We start from the raw sequence: 21,445 nt of genomic DNA, 5'->3' as shown, positions 1-21,445 counted from the left end.
GTAAGGGAAAAGCTTCATGTAAGGTTTTATGCAAAGAGAAATGTTATGCATCAGTAATATTTACATATGGAGGATTCACTCAAACATAATTTTCAGTTACTCCTATATTTAGTAAAATAGGTAAAATTATTGGGTGGCACTAGTGATAAAGAACCCACCTGCCAATGCAAAAGACATAGAAATTCAGGTTCAATCCCTTGGTCGGGAAGATCCCCTGAAGAAGGAAATGGCAACCCACTCCAATATTCTTGCCTACATCATCCCATAGGCAGAGGAACCTGGCAGGCTGCAGTTTATAGCCTCACAAAGAGTCAGACACAACTGACTCAACTTAGCACACACATAAAAGTATTGAAAAATATCTAAAATTTCAACTTACCCTTTCTATAAGAATTACAATTGGTGAAAATGCAGAATTCAGGAAATCATAAACATCAATTTGACATAAATATTCCAGAAGCTGACGCCAAGAAGCATCTTCTGCCAATTTATAAATTAAAATGTTAATACTTGATAAGATACAAATTTTGAGTTTAATTTCTTCCTTAATTGCTGCATTAGAGAACAAATAATTTGTTTCTTACCTTTTTTAGCAATGTAATTTTGAGGAGATAAAGAGTAATCAGTTAAAAGGATCTGACTGTTTGACAGGGTATTTTCTATAGATGTGTCCATTTCCACCTGAGTAGGCCTTTCAGTGTCTAGTGACGTTTTTAATTTTTCATCACTATTTTCAGAAGATAGAGTTTTGAAATGAGCTTCTTCATGAATTCCCATAGGGAACTCTATTTCAGAGTCCATATCTGCAAATAGAGAGAAATGTTTAGGGTTTCTAATAATGTTTACTTTGTTGTTGGCTTCCTATTTTTTTCTAGGCAGGTCATCCTTTGAATCTTTGTGGGCATTGTGATACTTCATTATGGAAAGAATTCATTGAAACAAATTTATAGTCTGTATTAGTTCCTAATGCAGATATAATAAATTAACACACACTTAATAGCTTAAACAACACAAATATATTTCTGGAAATCAGAAATCCTAAAACCAAGGCTTTGGCAGGGCTGTGTTCCTTCTGGAGGTCTAGAGGAGAATTCATATCTTTGCTTGTTCTGCCTTCTGGAGGCCATCTGCATCCTTTGGCTCATGGCCCTGTATATATGAAGATATATATATATATATATATATATATACACACACACACACACATATATATCTATATGCATATCTCGAGAAAATTCATTTTAAAGAGGATTGTTGTCATTGATGTTTAGTCATTAAGTTGTGTCCAACTTTTGTGATCCCATGGAATGTAGCCTGCCAGGCTTCTCTGTCCATGGGATATTCCAGGCAAGACTACTGGAACAGGTTGCCATTTCCTTCTTCAGGGGCTCTTCCGAACCCAGAGAGTGAACCCGACATGCATTGGCAAGCAGATTACAACTGAGCCATCTGGGAAGCCCTTAAAAAGGATTATCCTTCTCCAAAATTAAGAAAAAAATTTAATTTGAAATATATGTGTTATAATTTTCCATACTTGTAATGTTGCACCATATATTTATGTGCATGCCATGTCACACAGCCATCAATTCAATTGTCAAATATAGTTTAAACTGATCACTTGATTCAATGAACTAATCAAACAGGATTTTTTTTAAAAAAAAGGTTCTAACTAGTCCTAGCCTGAGGTATAGTAGTCAAGTAAATTGTGGAATTTATTTCTCAGTTACTTTTTAAGACAAAGATAGAAAACTATCATTGCAGTCCTGAAAAACAATATTAAAGAATAGTCCTAACTGAATTATTCAATATCTAACTTCACTCTTTGAGTTATGAATGTAACATATCATTTTCATGCTGACACTTAGTTAGCATTGTTTAAAAGAAGAAAGTCCCCAGTGAGCAAACAGATACCTGTAATTTAATAATATCACATGTGGACATCAAAATTTAAAATCAACAATCAATTCAGGAGTCTGAATATAATTGGACCGTTGTAAATACAGGATTCAAATAGTGATCTACAATGATGTTTAATGGCATAAGAGGAAAAAAGACTTATTCAACAATTGATTTCCCAAAATTTATGTGTGTCTAGATTGATTCTTTTTAAAATGTTATCTGATAATACACTTGAAATAAATATATGTAAAAAACCAAAACCTTCCTATATTATTTTCATATTTAATTACATTTCTGAGGTATTATTTTTACATGACTCAAACACAAGCCTTAGGATTTACATTAGAAGCCAAAGCAATCTTGAGAAAGAAGAACAGATCTGGAGGAATCATACTCCCTGACTTCAGCTTACACTACAAAGCTACAATCATGAGAACAATATGACACTGGAACAAAAATAGATACATGGATCAATTGAGTAGTCTAGAGAGCCCAGAAATAGGCCCACACACTTATGGTCAATTAATCTACAACAAAGTAGATAAGGATATACAATGTAGAAAAGATAGTTTCTTCAATAAGTGGTACAGGAAAAACTAGACAGCAACATGTAAAAGAATGCAATTAGAACATTCTCTAATACCATACACAAAAAATTTAAAGACCTAACTACAAGACTGGATACTATAAAACTCCTAGAGGAAAACAACGGTAGAACACTTTTTTATATAAATCACAGCAATATTTTGGGGAATCTGTCTCCTAGAGTAAAGAAAACAAAAACAAAAATAAATGGGACCTAATTAAACTAAAAATCTTTGCACAGCAAAAGAAACCATAAACAAAACAAAAAGACAGCCTATGAAATGGGAGAAAATATTTGCAAATGACGCTATGGACAAGGGATTGATTTTCAAAATATACAAACACCTCATACAGGTCAATATCAAAAAAGCAAACAACTCAATCAAAAATGAGTGGAAGACCTAAACAGACATTTCTTCAAAGAAGACATCCAGATGGCCAAGAAGAAGCTCATCGCTAATTATTAGAGAAATGTAAATCAAACCTACAGTGAGGTATCACACCAGTCAGAATGGCCATCATCAAAATGTCGACAAACAATGAATACTGAAGAGGGTGTGGAGAAAAGGAAAGCCTTCTGTACTCTGGTGGGAACATAAACTGGTGCAGCCACTAGGGAGAACAGCATGGAGGTCCCTTAAAAAACTAAAAAGAGAACTTCCATAGGATCGAACAACCCCACACCTGGCCGTATACTGGGAGAAAACTACAATTTGAAAACATACATGCATTATTTACAATAGCCAAGACATGGAAGCAATCTAAATGTCTATCAACAGATGAACAGAAAAAGAAGATTGTATGTATTAAATACATACAATGGACTACATGCCATAAAAAAGAATGAAATAATGCTATTTGCAGCATTGAATAGACCTAGAGATTATCATATTAGATGAAGTCAGATAGTGAATGACAAATATCATATGATATCACTTACATGTGGAATCTAGAAAAATTATACAAATGAACTTATTTACAAAACAGAAATAGACTCACAGGCAGAAAACAAACTTATAGTTACAAAGAGAAAGAAAGGAAGGGATAAATTAAGAATTTGGGATTAACATTTATATACTACTGTATATATGGGTGGAGAAGGCAATGGCACCCCACTCCAGTACTGTTGCCTGGAAAATCCCATGGATGGAGGAGCCTGGTAGGCTGCAGTCCATGGGGTCGCTAAGAGTCAGACACAACTGAGTGACTTCACTTTCACTTTTCACTTTCATGCATTGGAGAAGGAAATGGCAACCCACTCCAGTGTTCTTGCCTGGAGAATCCCAGGGATGGGGGAGCCTGGTGGGCTGCCATCTATGGGGTCGCACAGAGTCGGACATGACTGAAATGACTTAGCAGTAGCAGCAGCAGTATATATGGGGTCTCCAAGAGTCGGACACAACTGAGCGACTTAACTTTCACTTCATTTTCATGCATTGGAGAAGGAAGTGACAACCCACTCCAGTATTCTTGCCTGGAGAATCCCAGGGACAGAGGAGTCTGGTGGGCTGCTGTCTATGGGGTCGCACAGAGTCGGACACGACTGAAGCAACTTAGCAGCAGCAGCAGTATATAAAATAAACAACAAAGTCCTAATAATAGCACAGGAAACTATACTCAATATCTTATAACAACCTGTAATTGAAAACAATCTGAAAAATAATATATATTCTTATGTATGTACTCATATATGTTCTTATATGTACATATATTGTTATATATAACTGAATCACTTTGCTGTATACCTGAAATATTGTAAATAATTCAATTTTTTAAAAAGATTTACATTAGATACAGTTATGACTTTCTTACAATTGTTAATAAATTAATAAAGTTTTCATTCAAATAAAATAATGAATTTTCTTTCCTATTTAACTGTACTTGAAAAATTCATTATTTAAATAAGCTCAGTTGGAATCCTTTTGTAAAATAGCTATTAATATTGTAATATAAATAACTTATCTAATTAATTTATTTTGTAAATTCTTAGATCAGCAATATTGGCTTTTTGTCAATGTGTTACCTCAAGTCTCAGCTTTTCACAAATACTTATTCAAGATCAGTGGTTCATTTTTCTTATGCATTCTTTATAATTAAGTCCAGTTTTCACTTGTTATTCCCTAGAAGGGTTAGTGAAATTATCTGAAAATATTGGCTATTTTAGCTATTTCTCCAATATCCAGAAAATAGACTCTGTGGCATTAACTGAATCCTTCCTTTAGTATTCTCTTTTTTAATAGCAAACTTTGCATGACCCTAGTTTGCTTTTCATTTAGTTAATAGTGAAATGTTTGAAATATTTGTAGAGTAAGGCATCTTTTCTCTGAACCTTAAAAGAATTTTCTTAACACTTTTATAAAAATCCTTCAAAACTAGTTATAGCTGCATAAATGCACTGCTTGACTATTTACCAAGTTATTCTCCCAGCATCACTACATGAAATAAATTCTACTAAAATGATATTCAGAATGCCCTGAAGTTTCTATAAATAAGCTCTAAAATATTTTTATATATCTATAAAAATTTTTCGCCTATATTTCTGGGTTGGTATTGCTTTGTTTTAGTCTCTCTTCTTTCCAGTTACTCTCTTCTGCTTTTTCACAAATATCTCTTTAGGATCTAACAAGTTTAGAATAAAATGATTTCCTCTAGCCTTTGAAAATCTAGGTCTCTGAGAGGGAGGTGGGATGGGGGACCGGGATGGGGAATACGTGTAACTCTATGGCTGATTCATATCAATGTATGACAAAACCCACTGAAAAAAAAAAAAAAATCTAGGTCTCTAATGTTTTCAATCATGAAAATCACCATATCTACACCTTTCTTATTTAGAAAAGTGTTAGAAGTGGCTCAGAGGGCAAAGAATCTGCCTGCAATGCAGGAGACCCAAGTTCGATCCCTGGGTGAGGAAGATCCCCTAGAGAAGGGAATGGCTACCCACTCCAGTATTCTTGCCTGGAGAATTCCATGAACAGAAGAGCCTAGCCGGCTACAGTCCATGGGGTCTCAAAGAGTCTGACATGACTGAGCGACAAATGCTTCCACTTCACTTAGAATCTAAAGTCTATATTCTGGTTAAAGGATGTTGATCAAGTAAAGAACTCACATTTTGTAGAATATTAAGAAATAACATACAGTTCTTCTGGAAATTCAAGAAAATCAACTAGCTCCAAAGAAATGTGTTTCTTTCTGAGTTTGCATTATTGATCTCTTCTTGTGAAAGTTTTTCTGTCATTCTAAAGTTCAATTGTGTCTGTATTATTGGCCAATATTTGTTGAGTTTCTAATCTGTCCATCATAAAGACATCAGAATGGAGATGTGAGAAAGTCATGTTATATAACTTTACTTAAAATATAATCCACATGTTTTTAATCATAGGAGTCACTGATGCCTGGACACCTAGAAGTCTCCTCTGCTACTCTGCCCTCTTCTGTTGTCCTCTGTTGAGCTCTCAGAATTGAGAGACTTGAGGGAGAATGTGGAAAACTTTTTACATTGTTTTTGCTTGAGTTTCCATATTATCTTGTACACTTAAAGAAAACCCTTGTTATCACAGATCTTCTTAGGGGGGAGGTGAGGAACTATAGATCTAGAATAAAATATAATTTAGAAACCAAGACTATTTTAAATTAATGAAAGGTGTTTTTAGAATAACCTAATAAGCAAAAATTATCACCTAACAGAACAGGAAGTCAATGGACATTATCTAAAATAGGTTAGTCAAAGAAGAACAATATAAATATTTTATTTAGAAAATAGATAAATACTAAAATAAATTTTTTCTAAAAAATAAAAGAAATTATTATCTTTGGGAGAGAGGTGGAAGTAGAGATGGACAAAGGGAACAGAAATTGCTTTTGTTTAAAAAAAAAACAAAAAAGCCTTAGCACTACATATATTTTTAAACCTGTCTACGTATAGCAGTTTGATTAAGACTTATTGTAAAATACCTAGAGATCTCCTTGAAATATCCATATATATCCAATCATTCCTTGCCCCTTGAGATTTTATGATATTGAGATCTACTAAGGGCTTCCCTGGTGGCTCAGACAGTAAAGAATCCACTTGCAATGTGGGAGACCTGGGTTTGAACCCTGAGTTGGGAAGATCCCCTGGAGAATGGAATGGCAACCCACTCCAGTATTCTTGCTGCAGAATTCCATGAACAGAGGAGCCTGGCAGGTGCCTGTCCATGGGGTCGCAAAGAGTTGGACATGACTGACTGACTTTCACTTCACTTCAAGATCTACTAAGTCCCAGAGCAAACGAGATATACTGATAAAAGGGTGATTGATAAGGTTGTTGCTGATTATTGTTTATTTAGAAAAACAAGGATTCCTGGATTTTTCATGTGATTTGTATTTTTAAACGTAGGCTCAGACCGTAAAGAATCTGCCCATAATGCGGGAGACCCGGGTTTGACCCCTGGCTTGGGAAGATCCCCTGAAGAAGAGAATCTCTACCCACTCCGGTATTCTGGCCTGGAGAATTCATGGACAGAGGAGCCTGGCGGGCTACAGTCCATGGCACCTCAAAAAGTGAGACACGACTGAGCAACTAGCAATTTCACTTTTTCCTATGTTTAAAAAAGAAATCACATTATAGATATTTTATACTAACCTGGCTGACTGTAATCACTTTTCAACATATCTTCTATATTATCTGTGGGGTACTTTTCAGCTGAAAATTCTTCTGTTTTATCATTTTCACCTATATTACTTTCATCCAGAGTCTGTTTGGGAAATGTCAATTCCGTTTCCTTTGGAGTGCTTTGGAACCTCCAGCGATTGTCAAAATGATACAATAGCTTTTTAAAATATGGTACAGTATCAGAATCATCTGCTTTCTCTAAGACCCTTTCCTTGTCTATTTGATTTTCAGTTTCCGTAATTTTTATTAGTTTTATTTCTTGTTCCTTATGAGGGTCAAATTCACTTGTTGAAGGATGTCTATGTTTATCTCCCACACCTCCTTCTTCATTTATTCCATCATCTGATATCATTTTATCTTCATTAGCATATGCAAAGCCTAGCATAGCAAAACCAAAATCAAACCAGCTTGGCTTGAGAATTGAGCTGTTATTAGTGATTATGTCTTCTTTTTCTGTTAATATTTCTGTACACCGAACAGTGGGTTCTTCCTCAGAGGATACGGAACTAGGAATATCTTCTAAAGGTGGGTTGCTTTCTTTGGACAATAACTCAAGCTCTGTATCCTCACCTCCAAAACCCAAATAACTTGTAAATCCACCACCAAACCAACCAGTGTCGTGAGGATTGAAAATGTGCTCTGACTCAGATACTAGTTCAGACTGTTCCTTTGGCACTGAATCAAACTCTGATTCAAGTTCTTGCTTATGTTCTGTTTGGGGCTTACCACTGTTTAATTCCTCTAGGTCATTCCCATCTTCCACAGCTGTTTGTCTACTTTGACATGAGCTTTCTTCTTCAGGTTCAATAACTGATTCAAAAGTCTTTTCTTCAGTTTGGTCCTTTCCGAATCCAAACCATTCTTTCACTTCAGGCACAGTTGAAGACGGTGGGACATGATCCCCTTCTGGAATAAGATACTGCTCCATACTTCCAGCTTCTGCTTCCCAATCTTCTGATTGACTAGTACTTCTGATATCTTCAGGAGCCTCTGAAGCTGGAAATTGGTCTTCAAACAAACTACCTTCAGAAGTTGAATAAAAGCCAGGTTCTATCTGAAAATCATTTTCATATACACTAGATTTGGGGTCATTATCTTCCTCATATGGATACATATTTTCACTATTATCACTGTTTAACTCACTAGCTTCATTTTCAAATACGTAGTTTATTCCAAGAAGACAGAAAAAGTCAGATTCCTGAAAGGAAAAATATATATATGATTGACATTAATATACTGAAACTCCTTGTTTGTCCAAAATCATTCCAAGTGAGTGTCATTTTCCCAAGGCCACACAACTAGCTCAATAGCTGAGCAAAAACTCCTAATCGCAAACATTTGTATCCTAACTGACTTTTCAGGGTTAGTGATATAAACCTCAGTGAGATCCACTTGCATTAGGATTTGTGATCAAATAGTTGAAGAACTTTAGAAGAAAAGACAATCCAGTATTCAGTATATTCGGCAAAGAAACTCTAATGAAAAGGCATACATGGCCACAAAATCTTGCTCCTTGTAAGGGTACACTGAATGGACAGTTGGAGCTGTGCAATGGTTTCAGACCGGAATTTACAGCAGATGATCACAGCTCAGAAAAACCAGATTCCAAAGCATAATGGCCTGGTTAGAAGCTACACTAAAACACTCAGGCTTCTTTAACTGAGTTACTGTAAGCAGTCAATGGAGACAGGGATCCCCTTGCTCATTTCACAGAACAACCAAATTTTCAATAATAAAATGATAAAAGCTATTTTTTTTATCTGAAGGTATGAGACACTGACATGCACTGCTGTTTGGTAATCACCATTATAAAATGAGAATAAAACTCAGAATTTTACAAAAAAACCCCTCAGAATTGCAATTTCTACAGTATAATTTTGGCACTGCAACACTGTAGGTGATTAACAGACGTTGGAGCCAAACACTATGGATTGAAATCTTTTTTTTTTCATTTTTTATTTTTTATTTATTTATTTTTTCATTTATTTTTATTAGTTGGAGGCTAATACTTTACAATATTGTAGTGGTTTTTGCCATACATTGAAATGAATCAGCCATGGATTTACATGTGTTCCCCATCCCGATCCTCCCTCCCACCTCCCTCTCCATCCCATCCCTCTGGGTCTTCCCAGTGCACCAGCCCTGAGCACTTGTCTTATGCATCCAATCTGGGCTGGTGATCTGTTTCACCCTTGGATTGAAATCTTAATCCTGCTGTTTACTAGCTCTGTGACCTTGGGTGAATTAGATGACCTTTCTATGCCTCAGTCTCTTCATTTGCAAAATGAGAAAAATAATACCTTATAGGGCTGTTGTAAAAGATTAAATGAATCAAGTACTTAAAATAGAAACTGTCTCTACTAAATACTAGTCTAATGTAGCCCAAGGTTATACTACCCTAGATGAGCCAGTCGTGCAAGGATAAAAAGGCTCATCCCCTTGCCTCTATTCAGAACAAATCTGAAAAGTCATCTCAGCTTCTAAGTTCCTTATAGAATCACCTGAAATCATTGCTGCAACTGCATTATAGTTCAACTCTCTGTCTGTCCAATCCTGCATTTTCTGGTGTTTCTTTACAAGTGCTATTCCCAAGAGTACTCCCCAGTACCCTTCTTGGATGCAAAAGTTCATCTATTTCCCAGAGGACTTGACCTAATGTCCCAGAGGAAATTGCCTCCTATATGCCTAGAATGTCGACCTTCTAGGAATCAGCGAACTAAAATGGACTGGAATGGGTGAATTTAACTCAGATGACCATTATATCTACTAATGTGGGCAGGAATCCCTTAGAAGAAATGGAGTAGCCATCATGGTCAACAAAAGAGTCTGAAATGCAGTACTTGGATGCAATCTCAAAAATGACAGAATGATCTCTGTTCGTTTCCAAGGCAAACCATTCAGTATCACGGTAATCCAAGCCTATGTAAAACCAGTAATGCTGAAGAAGCTGAAGTTGAACGGTTCTATGAAGACCTACAAGATCTTTTAGAACTAACACCCAAAAAAGACGTCCTTTCCATTATAGAGGACTGGAATGCAAAAGTAGGAAGTCAAGAAACACCAGGAGTAACAGGCAAATTTGGCCTTGGAGTATGGAATGAAGCAGGGCAAAGGTTAATAGAGTTTTGCCAAGAGAACACACTGGTCATAGCAAACACCCTCTTCCAACAACACAAGAGAAGACTCTACACATGGACATCACCAGATGGTCAACACCAGATTGATTATATTCTTTGCAGCAAAGATGGAGAAGCTTTATACAGTCAGCAAAAACAAGACCAGGAGCTGACTCTGGCTCATATCATGAACTCTTTATTGCCAAATTCAGAATGAAATTGAAGAAAGTGGAGAAAACCACTAGACCACTCAGGTATGACCTAAATCAAATCCCTTATGACTATACAGTAGAAGTGAGAAATAGATTTAAGGAATTAGATCTGATAGACAGAGTGCCTGATGAACTATGGACAGAGGTCCGTGACACTATACAGAGACAGGGATCAAGACCATCCCCATGGAAAAGAAATGCAAAAGGGCAAAAGGGTTGTCTGAGGAGGCCTTACAAATAGCTGTGAAAAGAAAAGAAGCAAAAAGCAAAGGAGAAAAGGAAAGATATTCCCATTTGAATGCAGAGTTCCAAAGAATAGCAAGGAGAGATAAGAAAGCATTCCTCAGTGATCAATGGAAAGAAATAAGGAAAACAACAGAATGGGAAAGACGAGAGATCTCTTCAAGAAAATTAGAGATACCAAGGGAACATTTCATGCAAAGATGGATTTGATAAACGACAGAAATGGTATGGACCTAACAGAAGCAGAAGATATTAAGAGGTGGCAAGAATACAAAGAAGAACTATACAAAAAAGATCTTCACGACCCAGATAACCACAATGGTGTGATCACACACCTAGAACCAGACATCCTGGAATGTGAAGTCAGGTGGACCTTTTTTTTTTTTTCAGGTGGGCCTTAGAAAGCATCACTATGAACAAAGCTAGTGGAGGTGATGGAATTCCAGTTGAGCTATTTCAGATCCTGAAAGATGATGCTGTGAAAGTGCTGCACTCAATATGCCAGCAAATTTGGAAAACTCAGCAGTGGCCACAGGACTGGAAAAGGTCAGTTTTCATTCCAATCCCTAAGAAAGGCAATGCCAAAGAATGCTCAAACTATCACACAATTGCACTCATCTCACATGCTAGTAAAGTAAAGCTCAAAATTCTCCAAGCTAGGCTTCAGCAACATGTGAACCGTGAACTTGCAGATGTTCAAGCTGGTTTTAGAAAAGGCAGAGGAACCAGAGATCAAATTGCTAACATCTGCTGGATCATCGAAAAAGCAAGAGAGTTCCAGAAAAATATCTATTTCTGCTTTATTGACTATGTCAAAGCCTTTGACTGTGTGGATCACAATAAACTGGAAAATTCTGAAAGTGATGGGAATACCAGACCACCTGACCTGCCTCTTGAGAAACCTATATGCAGGTCAGGAAGCAACAGTTAGAACTGGACATGGAACAATGGACCGGTTCCAAATAGGAAAAGGAGTATGTCAAGGCTGTATATTGTCACCCTGCTTATTTAACTTATATGCAGAGTACATCATGAGAAATGCTGGGCTGGAAGAAGCACAAGATGGAATCAAGATTGCTGGGAAAAATATCAATAACCTCAGATATGCAGATGACACCACACTTATGGCAGAGAGTGAAGAGGAACTAAAAAGCCTCTTGATGAAAGTGAAAGAGGAGAGTGAAAAAGTTGGCTTAAAGCTCAACATTCAGAAAACTAAGATCATGGCATCTGGTCCCATCACTTCATGGGAAATAGATGAGGAAACAGTGGAAGCAGTGTCAGACTTTACTTTTTTGGGCTCCAAAATCACTGCAGGTGGTGAATGAAGCCATGAAATTAAAAGACACTTACTCCTTGGAAGGAAAGTTATGACCAATCTAGACAGCATATTAAAAAGCAGAGACATTACTTTGTCAGCAAATATCCATCTAGTCAAGGTTATGGTTTTTCTAGTGGTCATGTATGGATGTGAGAGTTGGACTGTGAAGAAAGCTGAGTGCCGAAAAATTGATGCTTTTGAACTATGGTGTTGGAGAAGACTCTTGAGAGTCCCTTGGACTGTGAGGAGATCCAACCAGTCCATCCTAAAGGAGAACAGTCCTGGGTGTTCATTGGAAGGACTGATGTTGAAGCTGAAACTCCAATACTTTGGCCACCTCATGAGAAGAATTGACTCATTGGAAAAGACCCTGATGCTAGGAGGGATTGGGGGCAGGAGGAGCAGGGGGTGACAGAGGATGAGATGGTTGGATGGCATCACTGACTCGATGGACATGAGTTTGAGTAAACTCTGGGAGTTTTTGATGGACAGGGAGGCCTGGCGTGCTGCGATTCATGGGGTCGCAAAAAGTCGGACATGACTGAGGGACTGAACTGAACTGACTGAAATGATATGCCTACTATGTGCTCTGCTCTGTGCCAAGTACTGAAATTCTACAGTAAATGATAGAAACAATAAATAATAGATTGTTATAAGTGCTATGCAGGAAATAGGAAGTTGTGGTTGAGAAGCATTAATACCTTTAGAATCATCATGGAAGAGCTCTCCGAGGCACTGATGTTTAAGCTGTGACCTACAGCTTAACGACTAAGCAATAACAGATACAACTTAAGGACTAAACAACAACAACAAAAGGATAAGGAGGGACTAACCAGGTGAAGAACTTAGGGAAAGCATTCCAAACAAAGGGAATGGCCAATTTGGGTTTCTAGGCGGGGAAAGGGCTTGGCATGGTCTAAGAACAGTCAATAGGCCAGCATGGCTAGGAGCATAATCGGGGCCAGAAGAAGGGCATAAGACAGGGTCAGCAGAGGGCAGGAACAGATCATGCAGAGCCAGGTAAGGAGTCAGGGCTTGATTCCAGATTCAACGCAAAGCCGGTAAAACGCTTTAAACCAAGTGAATGACAAGATCTGATTTTTTGGATTTTGATTCATAAATATAAGATTCATGGCTGTTTAGAGAATGAATTGGAAGAGGGCAAAAGTAAAGGTAAAAAGACCAGTTACTACTACAGGTTCTACTCAGGAGGTAATTATGCTTTGAGTCAGAGCTATAGGGAGAGTAAAAATGAAGAGAAGACAGATAGATATATTTTGGAGACAGAACTGGCAGGACCGATAGTTACACAGTGAATAGACAGGTAATCCCAGAATTTGTGCTGGGAAAGAGCCAGATAATAGACAGTTTACTTAACCAGGCAGAACTGACTTCACACTGACCTCATTTAAGGTAAACTGGCTTAACCTGCATGTGTGTGTGCTAAGTCACTTCAGTTGTGTCTGACTCTTTGTGATCCTATGGACCGTAGCCTTCCAGGCTCCTCTGTCCATGGGATTTTCCAGGCAAGAATTCTGGAGTTGGTGGCCATACTCTCCTCCAGAGGATCTTGCTGATCCAGGGATCGAACTCAGAATCTGAATTAAATGCACTAGTCAAATTCACATATTGAAGAGTCACCTTCTGATTCCCTTTCTCATTATCAAGCCCAGCATTATCAAACTCAGTTAAAGCTCCAACAGCAAAAGAAGTTTATAGATTGGAGACCTAGAGAGTATGATGGGAGATAAACTCTGTCTCGGGAGGACAATAACATTAGTAATAATATCTAACATTTACATAGCATTTAGTAAATGCTGTTTTATGTGCTTTCATATGCTCTTTTTTCCTCAATACATTTATGAGATAAGTTTATAATCATCATCCTCATTTTACAAATGAGAAAAAAGGCAGAAAGATCACATAACAACTCAGTGGCTAAGTCAGGCTTTGAACCCAGCCCATCTCCAGAATTTATGCTCTAAACTACTATATTCTACTGCCTGCTAATTTTTCAGTAAGCAAAATCTTTGTCATTAACCCTGTCTTACCTGATTTTATTCACATACTCAAACTATTCCTAGCGTGAGTTCTTAAAACTATTTTATGTATCCACTCTGTAAGATGTATAACCAATGGGCACTTACACCACAGAAAACTGTGTTAATCAAGAAATTTTAAATTCAACTAATAACCGATAAGGGAATGGCAACCCAGTCCAATATTCTTGCCTTGAGAATTCCATGGACAGAGAATCCTGGTGGGCTACTGTCCAAAGGGGTCACAAAGAGTCAGACATGAATGAATGACTAACACACATACACACACACACACATACACACACACACACACACAGAACAACTATACTCCAATATCAAATAATTAAAAAATAAAGTAAAGTAAATAAAGAATACATTCATTAAAAGGAGAAAGAAGAAAAAGAAAACGGGTAATTGGAAAAGAGAATTCTTGTTAGAGAAAAAATACATAAATTTACTTAAAAAAAATAAATCAGTTCAATTAACAACCAAAATCTGTTTACTCACTTTTGTTGGTATTTGAACTTCCTCAGATATGAATACTTGTTCAATCTGGACTGCATCTCTGGGAAAATATCCAAAGTCCTTTCCTTTCTATCAAAATGAAGAATAAATATTAACAAGAGTGATCAAAGCAATAGCTGTTGAGTCTAATTTTGTTCCATGTCCTTGACTTTCATGTATTTCAAATCACAAATATTTATTGGTTTTCATTTACTATCTAAAAGAAAGTCCAATTAAATCTTTTTCCATTTACTACTCAACAGAACAGGGTTAATTTGAGGGAACAAAGGGGCAAGCTATAAAATGGCACTTTTTCAGATTTCAGAGGGAAAACCACTCATTTTCTTCCTTTTTTTGTTCTTAATGACCTTTCTTGCCTAGTGGACCACAGATTTATACTAATAAACCTGGAATATGAAAAAACAAGGGAATGGTGACAGTAGCCAAGCTAGATGGAGTTGTGACATATTCAGCATTTTCAGGATGTCAAAATAAGATAAGATGTTTAAACTCTGAAGGGCCAACATGGATTCATCAAGATAGTAAAGATCTACGAGTCCTCCAGAGGGGATTGGTTTCCATTCAACTTCTGTACCTTGGTGACAGAGGTCCTCTCAATCTTATTTAAGTGCCTTCAAGATGTCCCCCAAGAGTGAAGGCTTCACACGGCCACTCAGTCCATTTCCTACCCCTGTCCAAGTTTAAAGAGTGTATTTCTTTTGGCCCTTTGATTTAGCACCATTACACCTCAATTCTGATTTTTCCAGCTCTTCAGTTGCCACAACTATTTGAAAACTGACAAAGCGAACTCCACAATGTGGCTTCTTTTCTATGGTGGCAAAACCTGGTTTACAGGATCTTAGTTCTTTTTTTTTTTTTTAAAAACATTTATTTTTATTTATTTGGCTGCATAGAGTCTTAGCTGTGGCATGTGGGATCTAGTTCCCTAACCAGGGATCGAACCCAGACCCCTGTATCAGGAGCGCAGAGTCTTAGCCACTGGACCACCAGGGAATTCCCAAGGATCTTAGTTCTTTAATGAGGGATTGAACCCAGGCCCTCAGCAACAAAAGCCCAGAGTCCTAATCACACAGTGTGGATTCTTCTAATTTTATTTATTCACTTATTTTTGGCTGTGCTATGTCTTTGTCGCCATGCAGGCTTTTCTCTGGTTGCAGCGAGCAGGGCCTATTCTCTAGTCACGGTGTGCAGGCTTCTCATTGCAGTGGCTTCTCTTGTTGCAGGGCATGGGCTCGAGGGCACATGGGCTTCGGAAGTCATGGCATGTGGGCTCAGTAGTTGTGACTCCCAGGCTCCAGAGTGCAGGTTCAGTAATTGTGGCCCACAGTCTCAGTGGCTTCGCAGCATTGGGATCTTCCCAGATCAGAGATCAAACCTGTGTCTCCTGCACTGGCAGGTGGATTCCTTACCACTGAGACACCAGGGAAGCCCACAGTGTGGCTGCTTAAATGGCTATCTGCCTGGACTAGACACCTAAAGCATAAAACTAAGTGTGCTTGAAACTTCACCCTGGCTCCACACATTACATGTTGCTTTGTGTGGAACCATCATTTTCACACAGAGTAGACAAGAAAGAAAGACGGAGAAGGCAATGGCACCCCACTCCAATACTGTTGCCTGGAAAATCCCATGGATGGAGGAGCCTGGTAGGCTGTGGTCCATGGGGTTTGCTAAGAGTCAGACATGACTGAGCGACTTCACTTTCACTTTTCACTTTCATGCATTGGAGAAGGAAATGGCAACCCACTCCAGTGTTCTTGCCTGGAGAATCCCAGGGATGGGGGAGCCTGGTGGGCTGCCATCTATGGGATTGCACAGAGTCAGACATGACTGAAGTGACTTAGCAGCAGTAGCAGCAGACAAGAAAGAACGCTTTCTTTTCTTATGATACCTACTGTTTAATTTTTCTTATAGTTGCATTAGATACCTCCAGTGCATTCAAGTCAGAGAAATAGTGTGTTTAAAGAACCATAAGCAGTAAGAAGTCTTGGGAGCTGCAAAGTCCAGGTAAACAATTCTGGACAACAATGTCTGAGGTTCAGTCATATAGCCTCTAATGCTAAGAAGCAGGATTGACCCACATAGAATCTGCACCTTCAAATAAAGATCAGAGGCTTCCTATGTAGATGCTATACAACAAAGAGATCTTATGCATATGCTATATGGAAATGATGTATGTTTCAGTTTGGACATGCTTGCTCAGCTTGGGAATAAAATCATGCATCATGGTATGTTTTCATTCTTAAACATAATGATATAATCTTAGATACCATTCTATTTTCAACTGAAAATATTAATCATTAATTTGTCTATGTTATGCACTCAGAAAGATTCAGGAGTCTAGGAATTTCAGTGTAATAGGACTTTGGGCCAAATAAAAGTGTCTCAGCTATTCTTTTTTTCCATGAAAAGTTCATATATCTCATTTCCTTAGGCTACTAATCTTTCAGAAGACCTCTTCAATAGCAACTCAGATCTTTATTTGCTCAGAAAGACATGTCTTTTTTATTTTTTTGGCCAAGTGAGATCTCAGTTTTCCCAGTTAGGAAATGGAACTGCACCCTTGGCAGTGAAAGGTGATATCATGGAGCTCTAACCACTGGACTGCCAGGGAAGTCCCAAGACATGTCTTTTAATCTGATTAACTAAAACTTCCCAGTCTCTCCTAAACCTTGGTAGCACCAAGGGATGGCTGGGCTTACTTAGTCACCCGGTAATTTCCATCAGTACCTCTAAAGTCTCTCCAAACAAATATAAAAGTTAAGTTAAAAAACTATGCATTCTATGTAAAATAACTTCAAGGCACTCTTAAGCCTTCATCCCAATCAGACTGGCTTCCCCAAAGCTACTTTTATAGAAATTCTGGAACCAACAGTGAACATGTCCATGTTGTTTGTTTAAATATATCAAAAGTTTTATATATATAAACAGTACTTTGAAATGTTTAAAGTTCTTTTAGAGATGAAAATCAGGCTTCTTCGTGCAAGCTGGTCATTTATTCTGTATTCGATTTATAAGGTTAGATACTTACACTTCCTGCCCACAAGTCTTCCCTTTTTCCTGAGAGTTTAACATAAACTGATATCTCTTCTCCCTTAGTGAAGTTCAGGTATCGACAGTCAGGTCCGCTGTAATCTCTTATGGCTGAGACTCTGCTTATTAAAGCTATGTAACATGCAAAGTAGAGAAGGGAAGGAAAAGATAATTAGTTTTCTTCCTAGCACCTACTATACTCCAGGCATCATGATAAGCTCTTTCATACCTTTTATCATTGTTATTATTAAATTCTCAAAACAGCCTATGAGGTAAATAATCTCATCTAAGACTAACAAATGAGCCTTTAATTAAGTCTCAAAGAGATGGTCACAAACCTGATAAATAGTGGAGCCAGATCTAAACTGACTTTCTTTTCACTGCAACATCCGCTTTCTATATTCTGAGCTTTTCTTTGTTTTTCCCTAAACCTTTCTAGAAATCCATCAGTCTCTCTTAATGGACAACTCATATCCTACTTCTTATATGAGATATCCCTAATTGTTCCAGCCTACTCTGCCCCTTCTCTGAATTTCAAAATTACTTATTATTCTTATGTTATATCCCTATCTACTTTTTCATATTGACCTGTCTTATCATCATTTACTAGAATGAAAATCCCTGGAGGAAGAGAAACTTATCTTACATTTTATTTTATTCTACTTAGATACACATCCCTCATCTTGCAGACCCAGCACATAACAGACCCTTAGATAACTATGAACGATTATATCCCCATGTGCTAGATTTAGCCCTTCAACATGTAAAATAATATACATATCATATTAACTATTATAATTATACTGACATATACAAAAAATTTGATTAAGTTATGCAATTAAAGTTAAAATAACTTTTATCAATTACTATAAATGTGAATGTTCTGTTTACATGATATGTGCCTAACCCTAAGGCAACTAAAATGAGGCTGTAAAGAAAGAAAAATTGTTTTAATTATTATTATATAATTAGATAATATTATTATATAATGGTTATATAATAATATTATTATTATTAACATCTAGTAAACATTCTCTCTAAATTACATATCCAAATTATTAAGGAAAATGTCTACACATAAAAATTAACTTCTAAATTATCTATGTTAATACTAATAATATTCTACATTTTTAATTTCCATGTTGCAAATTAGAAATAATTCTCACATACTGGAGGGAGAGAAGGTTTAAAGTGATTCTAATATATTGGGGTGAAAGATGCTATTCGTTCTGTACCATAATAAGTTCTTAAAGAACAAAATGAAAATTAATTTATCATTGTAGAAGAAAGCTTAATATTCAAATACATAAATAAAATTTTCAACTCCTAAAATTGATTTCATTATTTTTACATAATAAATTATGCAAAAATGATTAATGTTTGATAAAGTTTTAGACAATAAATCATGATGGCATGAAATAAAAACAGTCTTAGAAAACTCATGAGAGTCAGAAACTTCTGATTGTGAAACAGAAACTAAAAAATGTAAGAGCTTCATAAAAATAGCTATCAAATGGCTTATTTTTTTAATACAAATCATTTACATTTATCTTAAAAAGTAGTAAAAGTGCTAGTTTGTTTTTGAAAGCTGGACTAATATCCTTATAATTTCTGATATATTTATATATAAGGTTATCGTTACTCCTTTATATTTACATTAAAAACTATCACAAAATGTTTTGCTTCTAACATGTCCTTTATATAGTGGACTATACCTTATAACTACAAATAGTTCCCAATGATATTAATGTTCATTTTTTATCATACATGTCCACAATAACATTTTATATCATTTCAGAGCTTTAGTTTAAGAGGAAAAAAAGAAAAGCAACTTACTTTCACATTCCAAGTCACCACATTTTTTTAAGTCTGCCAGCAGTTTTGTGCTCTCCAAACATTTTGTCAGAGAAATAACCAAAAGGAAGATCCTGTGAACTTTAAGATCCGCCATGCTAAAATAAGCAGGAATCCCAAACAAGATTTAAACTGATCGTTTAGGCAGTATTTATGCCAGCCAAAACAGGAGATAACCCAGCCTATTTTCTAAATGTAAGAGGGAAAGGTTTGAGGTTTTTCAACCTCTTTATAACTACTTTTTCTATCGGTGTTTAGGCTTAACTTGAGGGACAAACACTCTCTGTTCTCAATCTTCAGTATCTGCAGTGTCAGGTATCCAGATTATACATAAAGGTTTAATAATTAACAGGGATTTTTAGCTGGAGTCATTTCTTATTAAGCCAGCCCATGGAAAATTCTCTTGCTTAAAGGCACCTTGTGTTTCACAGAACAATTCTTAAATGGCCTCCACAAAAGGTAGTTTCATCCCTTTCTGTTAAAGTCTTTGGGTAGATCAGTAAATAAGTACATAGTATTTGCTGCATGTAAATACCAGCGTCAGGGAAGATATAGTTAAATGTAGAAGCAATAATAATTTATATTAAAAGCATGGTTCAGGATTATCATGATGAAAGTTATTTTTAAAAAAATCCCACTTTCATATTATAACAACCTTCCATGTTACTCTGAGGTTGAAACTTGTATTCAGTTAAGATAGTTAAAAAGTATTAAGTACTTATTAAGATCCAGGTACTATCTTAAACAATTACACGATCTGATTTTACTTTCACATCAACTGTCTAAATAGGTGATATTATCATCCCTATTCTTGCACTGAGGAAACTGAGGTACATGCAGATGGGTTAACTCACTTGACCAACGTCACATAGTGCATGGAGAAGAAATTTAAACCTAGGTCCTGTGACTCATCCTTCTCACAACCACAGAAAGATGTCTATTCCATCTGCAAAAATACCATTCCAGAAACAGAAGGCAGTTTCATACAACACATACATACAGTATCATTTCATGTATTTAAAATCATATGTATATTTCTGTATGTAGAGGGTGAATGAGAAGAGGTCTGAAAGATTCCTCCCCCATATGGTGGGAATATATCGTTTGAGTTCCAGTTGTTTTCATTTTCCTCTTTGTACTTTCTATATGGTTTAACTTTCTTCTTAAAAATAAGTAAGCATATATCATTTTTAAATAACTGTAAGGTTATGGAAATTAAATTACTTGAATGACTTGTTTAGTCACTAAGTCACGTCTGACTCTTTTTGCAACCCCATGGAGTGTAGCCCTCCACGCTCCTTTGTCCATGGCATTTTCCAGGTACAAATACTGGAGTAGGTGGCCATTTCTTTCTCCAAATTGAATGATATTGTCCCTTAAAGGAGATCAAATCCCTATATTGGGAATTTTTGTGTAAAACACTAGGTCAAAGTAGACTTTTGGAAACTAAGTTTGTCCTGTTTCAATCTTAGGAAAATATTTTTCTTAGTCCTTCTTTGCTGTACCTCTTCCCAGTGTCTGGGCATGCCAACATATATGCACTTTGCAGAATGCAGCACTTGCAACACTTGTGTGACACCACACTCCCCTCTAGTGCCTGAGCAAGCTAAAGTGAAGGTCTGTTGCACTCAAAGTCCTAAATAAAAGGATGTGTGTTCTCTATTTGTTTTCCAGAACCAATAATTAGTAGGAAACCTGTTCTCTGAGATCAAAGATTTTTGCCTCTTCAGAAAGAATCTGACAGAGCGTGAGTTTGAGGGTCCTTTGGTTTACAATTAGAGCACTGCATAGCTGTACATGTGCACACTCAAAAAGGTGTAGGTTTGTTTCCTGAATACTTTTGCAAATCTGTAAACTATGTTTGTCAAAGATATTGAAGAAGCTCTTCAGCTTCAAATTGTGGCACAGAATTACTTACATAGTCTGTAGTATCAAATCAAGAATGTTCAGAAATTAATGTACTTCAT

At 36.7% G+C, this 21,445-nt stretch overlaps 1 protein-coding gene across 5 annotated transcripts in view; it reads right to left on the bottom strand.

The window, feature by feature from the left end:
- MIA2 (MIA SH3 domain ER export factor 2) overlaps positions 1–19,762 on the bottom strand; it is an 88,640-nt gene extending 68,878 nt beyond the window's left edge. For all 5 annotated transcript variants that reach the window (XR_010659208.1, XM_065906983.1, XM_065906985.1 and 2 more), the window contains exons 1-6: positions 19,461–19,762; positions 17,623–17,756; positions 14,574–14,660; positions 7,106–8,333; positions 585–803; positions 380–480 (exon numbers count right to left, since the gene is read on the bottom strand). Coding sequence is in view for 4 of the 5 variants with exons in the window: in XM_065906983.1 (XP_065763055.1) it covers positions 380–480; positions 585–803; positions 7,106–8,333; positions 14,574–14,660; positions 17,623–17,756; positions 19,461–19,575 (1,884 nt within the window). In the remaining variant the exon portion in view is untranslated. The remainder of the gene's footprint in view (positions 1–379; positions 481–584; positions 804–7,105; positions 8,334–14,573; positions 14,661–17,622; positions 17,757–19,460) is intronic.
- Between the last annotated feature and the right edge of the window lie 1,683 nt (positions 19,763–21,445).

Source organism: Muntiacus reevesi, chromosome 15 (assembly GCF_963930625.1).
Source record: "Muntiacus reevesi chromosome 15, mMunRee1.1, whole genome shotgun sequence".
NCBI classification, from domain to species: Eukaryota; Metazoa; Chordata; class Mammalia; order Artiodactyla; family Cervidae; genus Muntiacus; species Muntiacus reevesi.
Note: the sequence above shows the minus strand (reverse complement) of the source record. Positions and strands in the feature narration are given on the sequence as shown.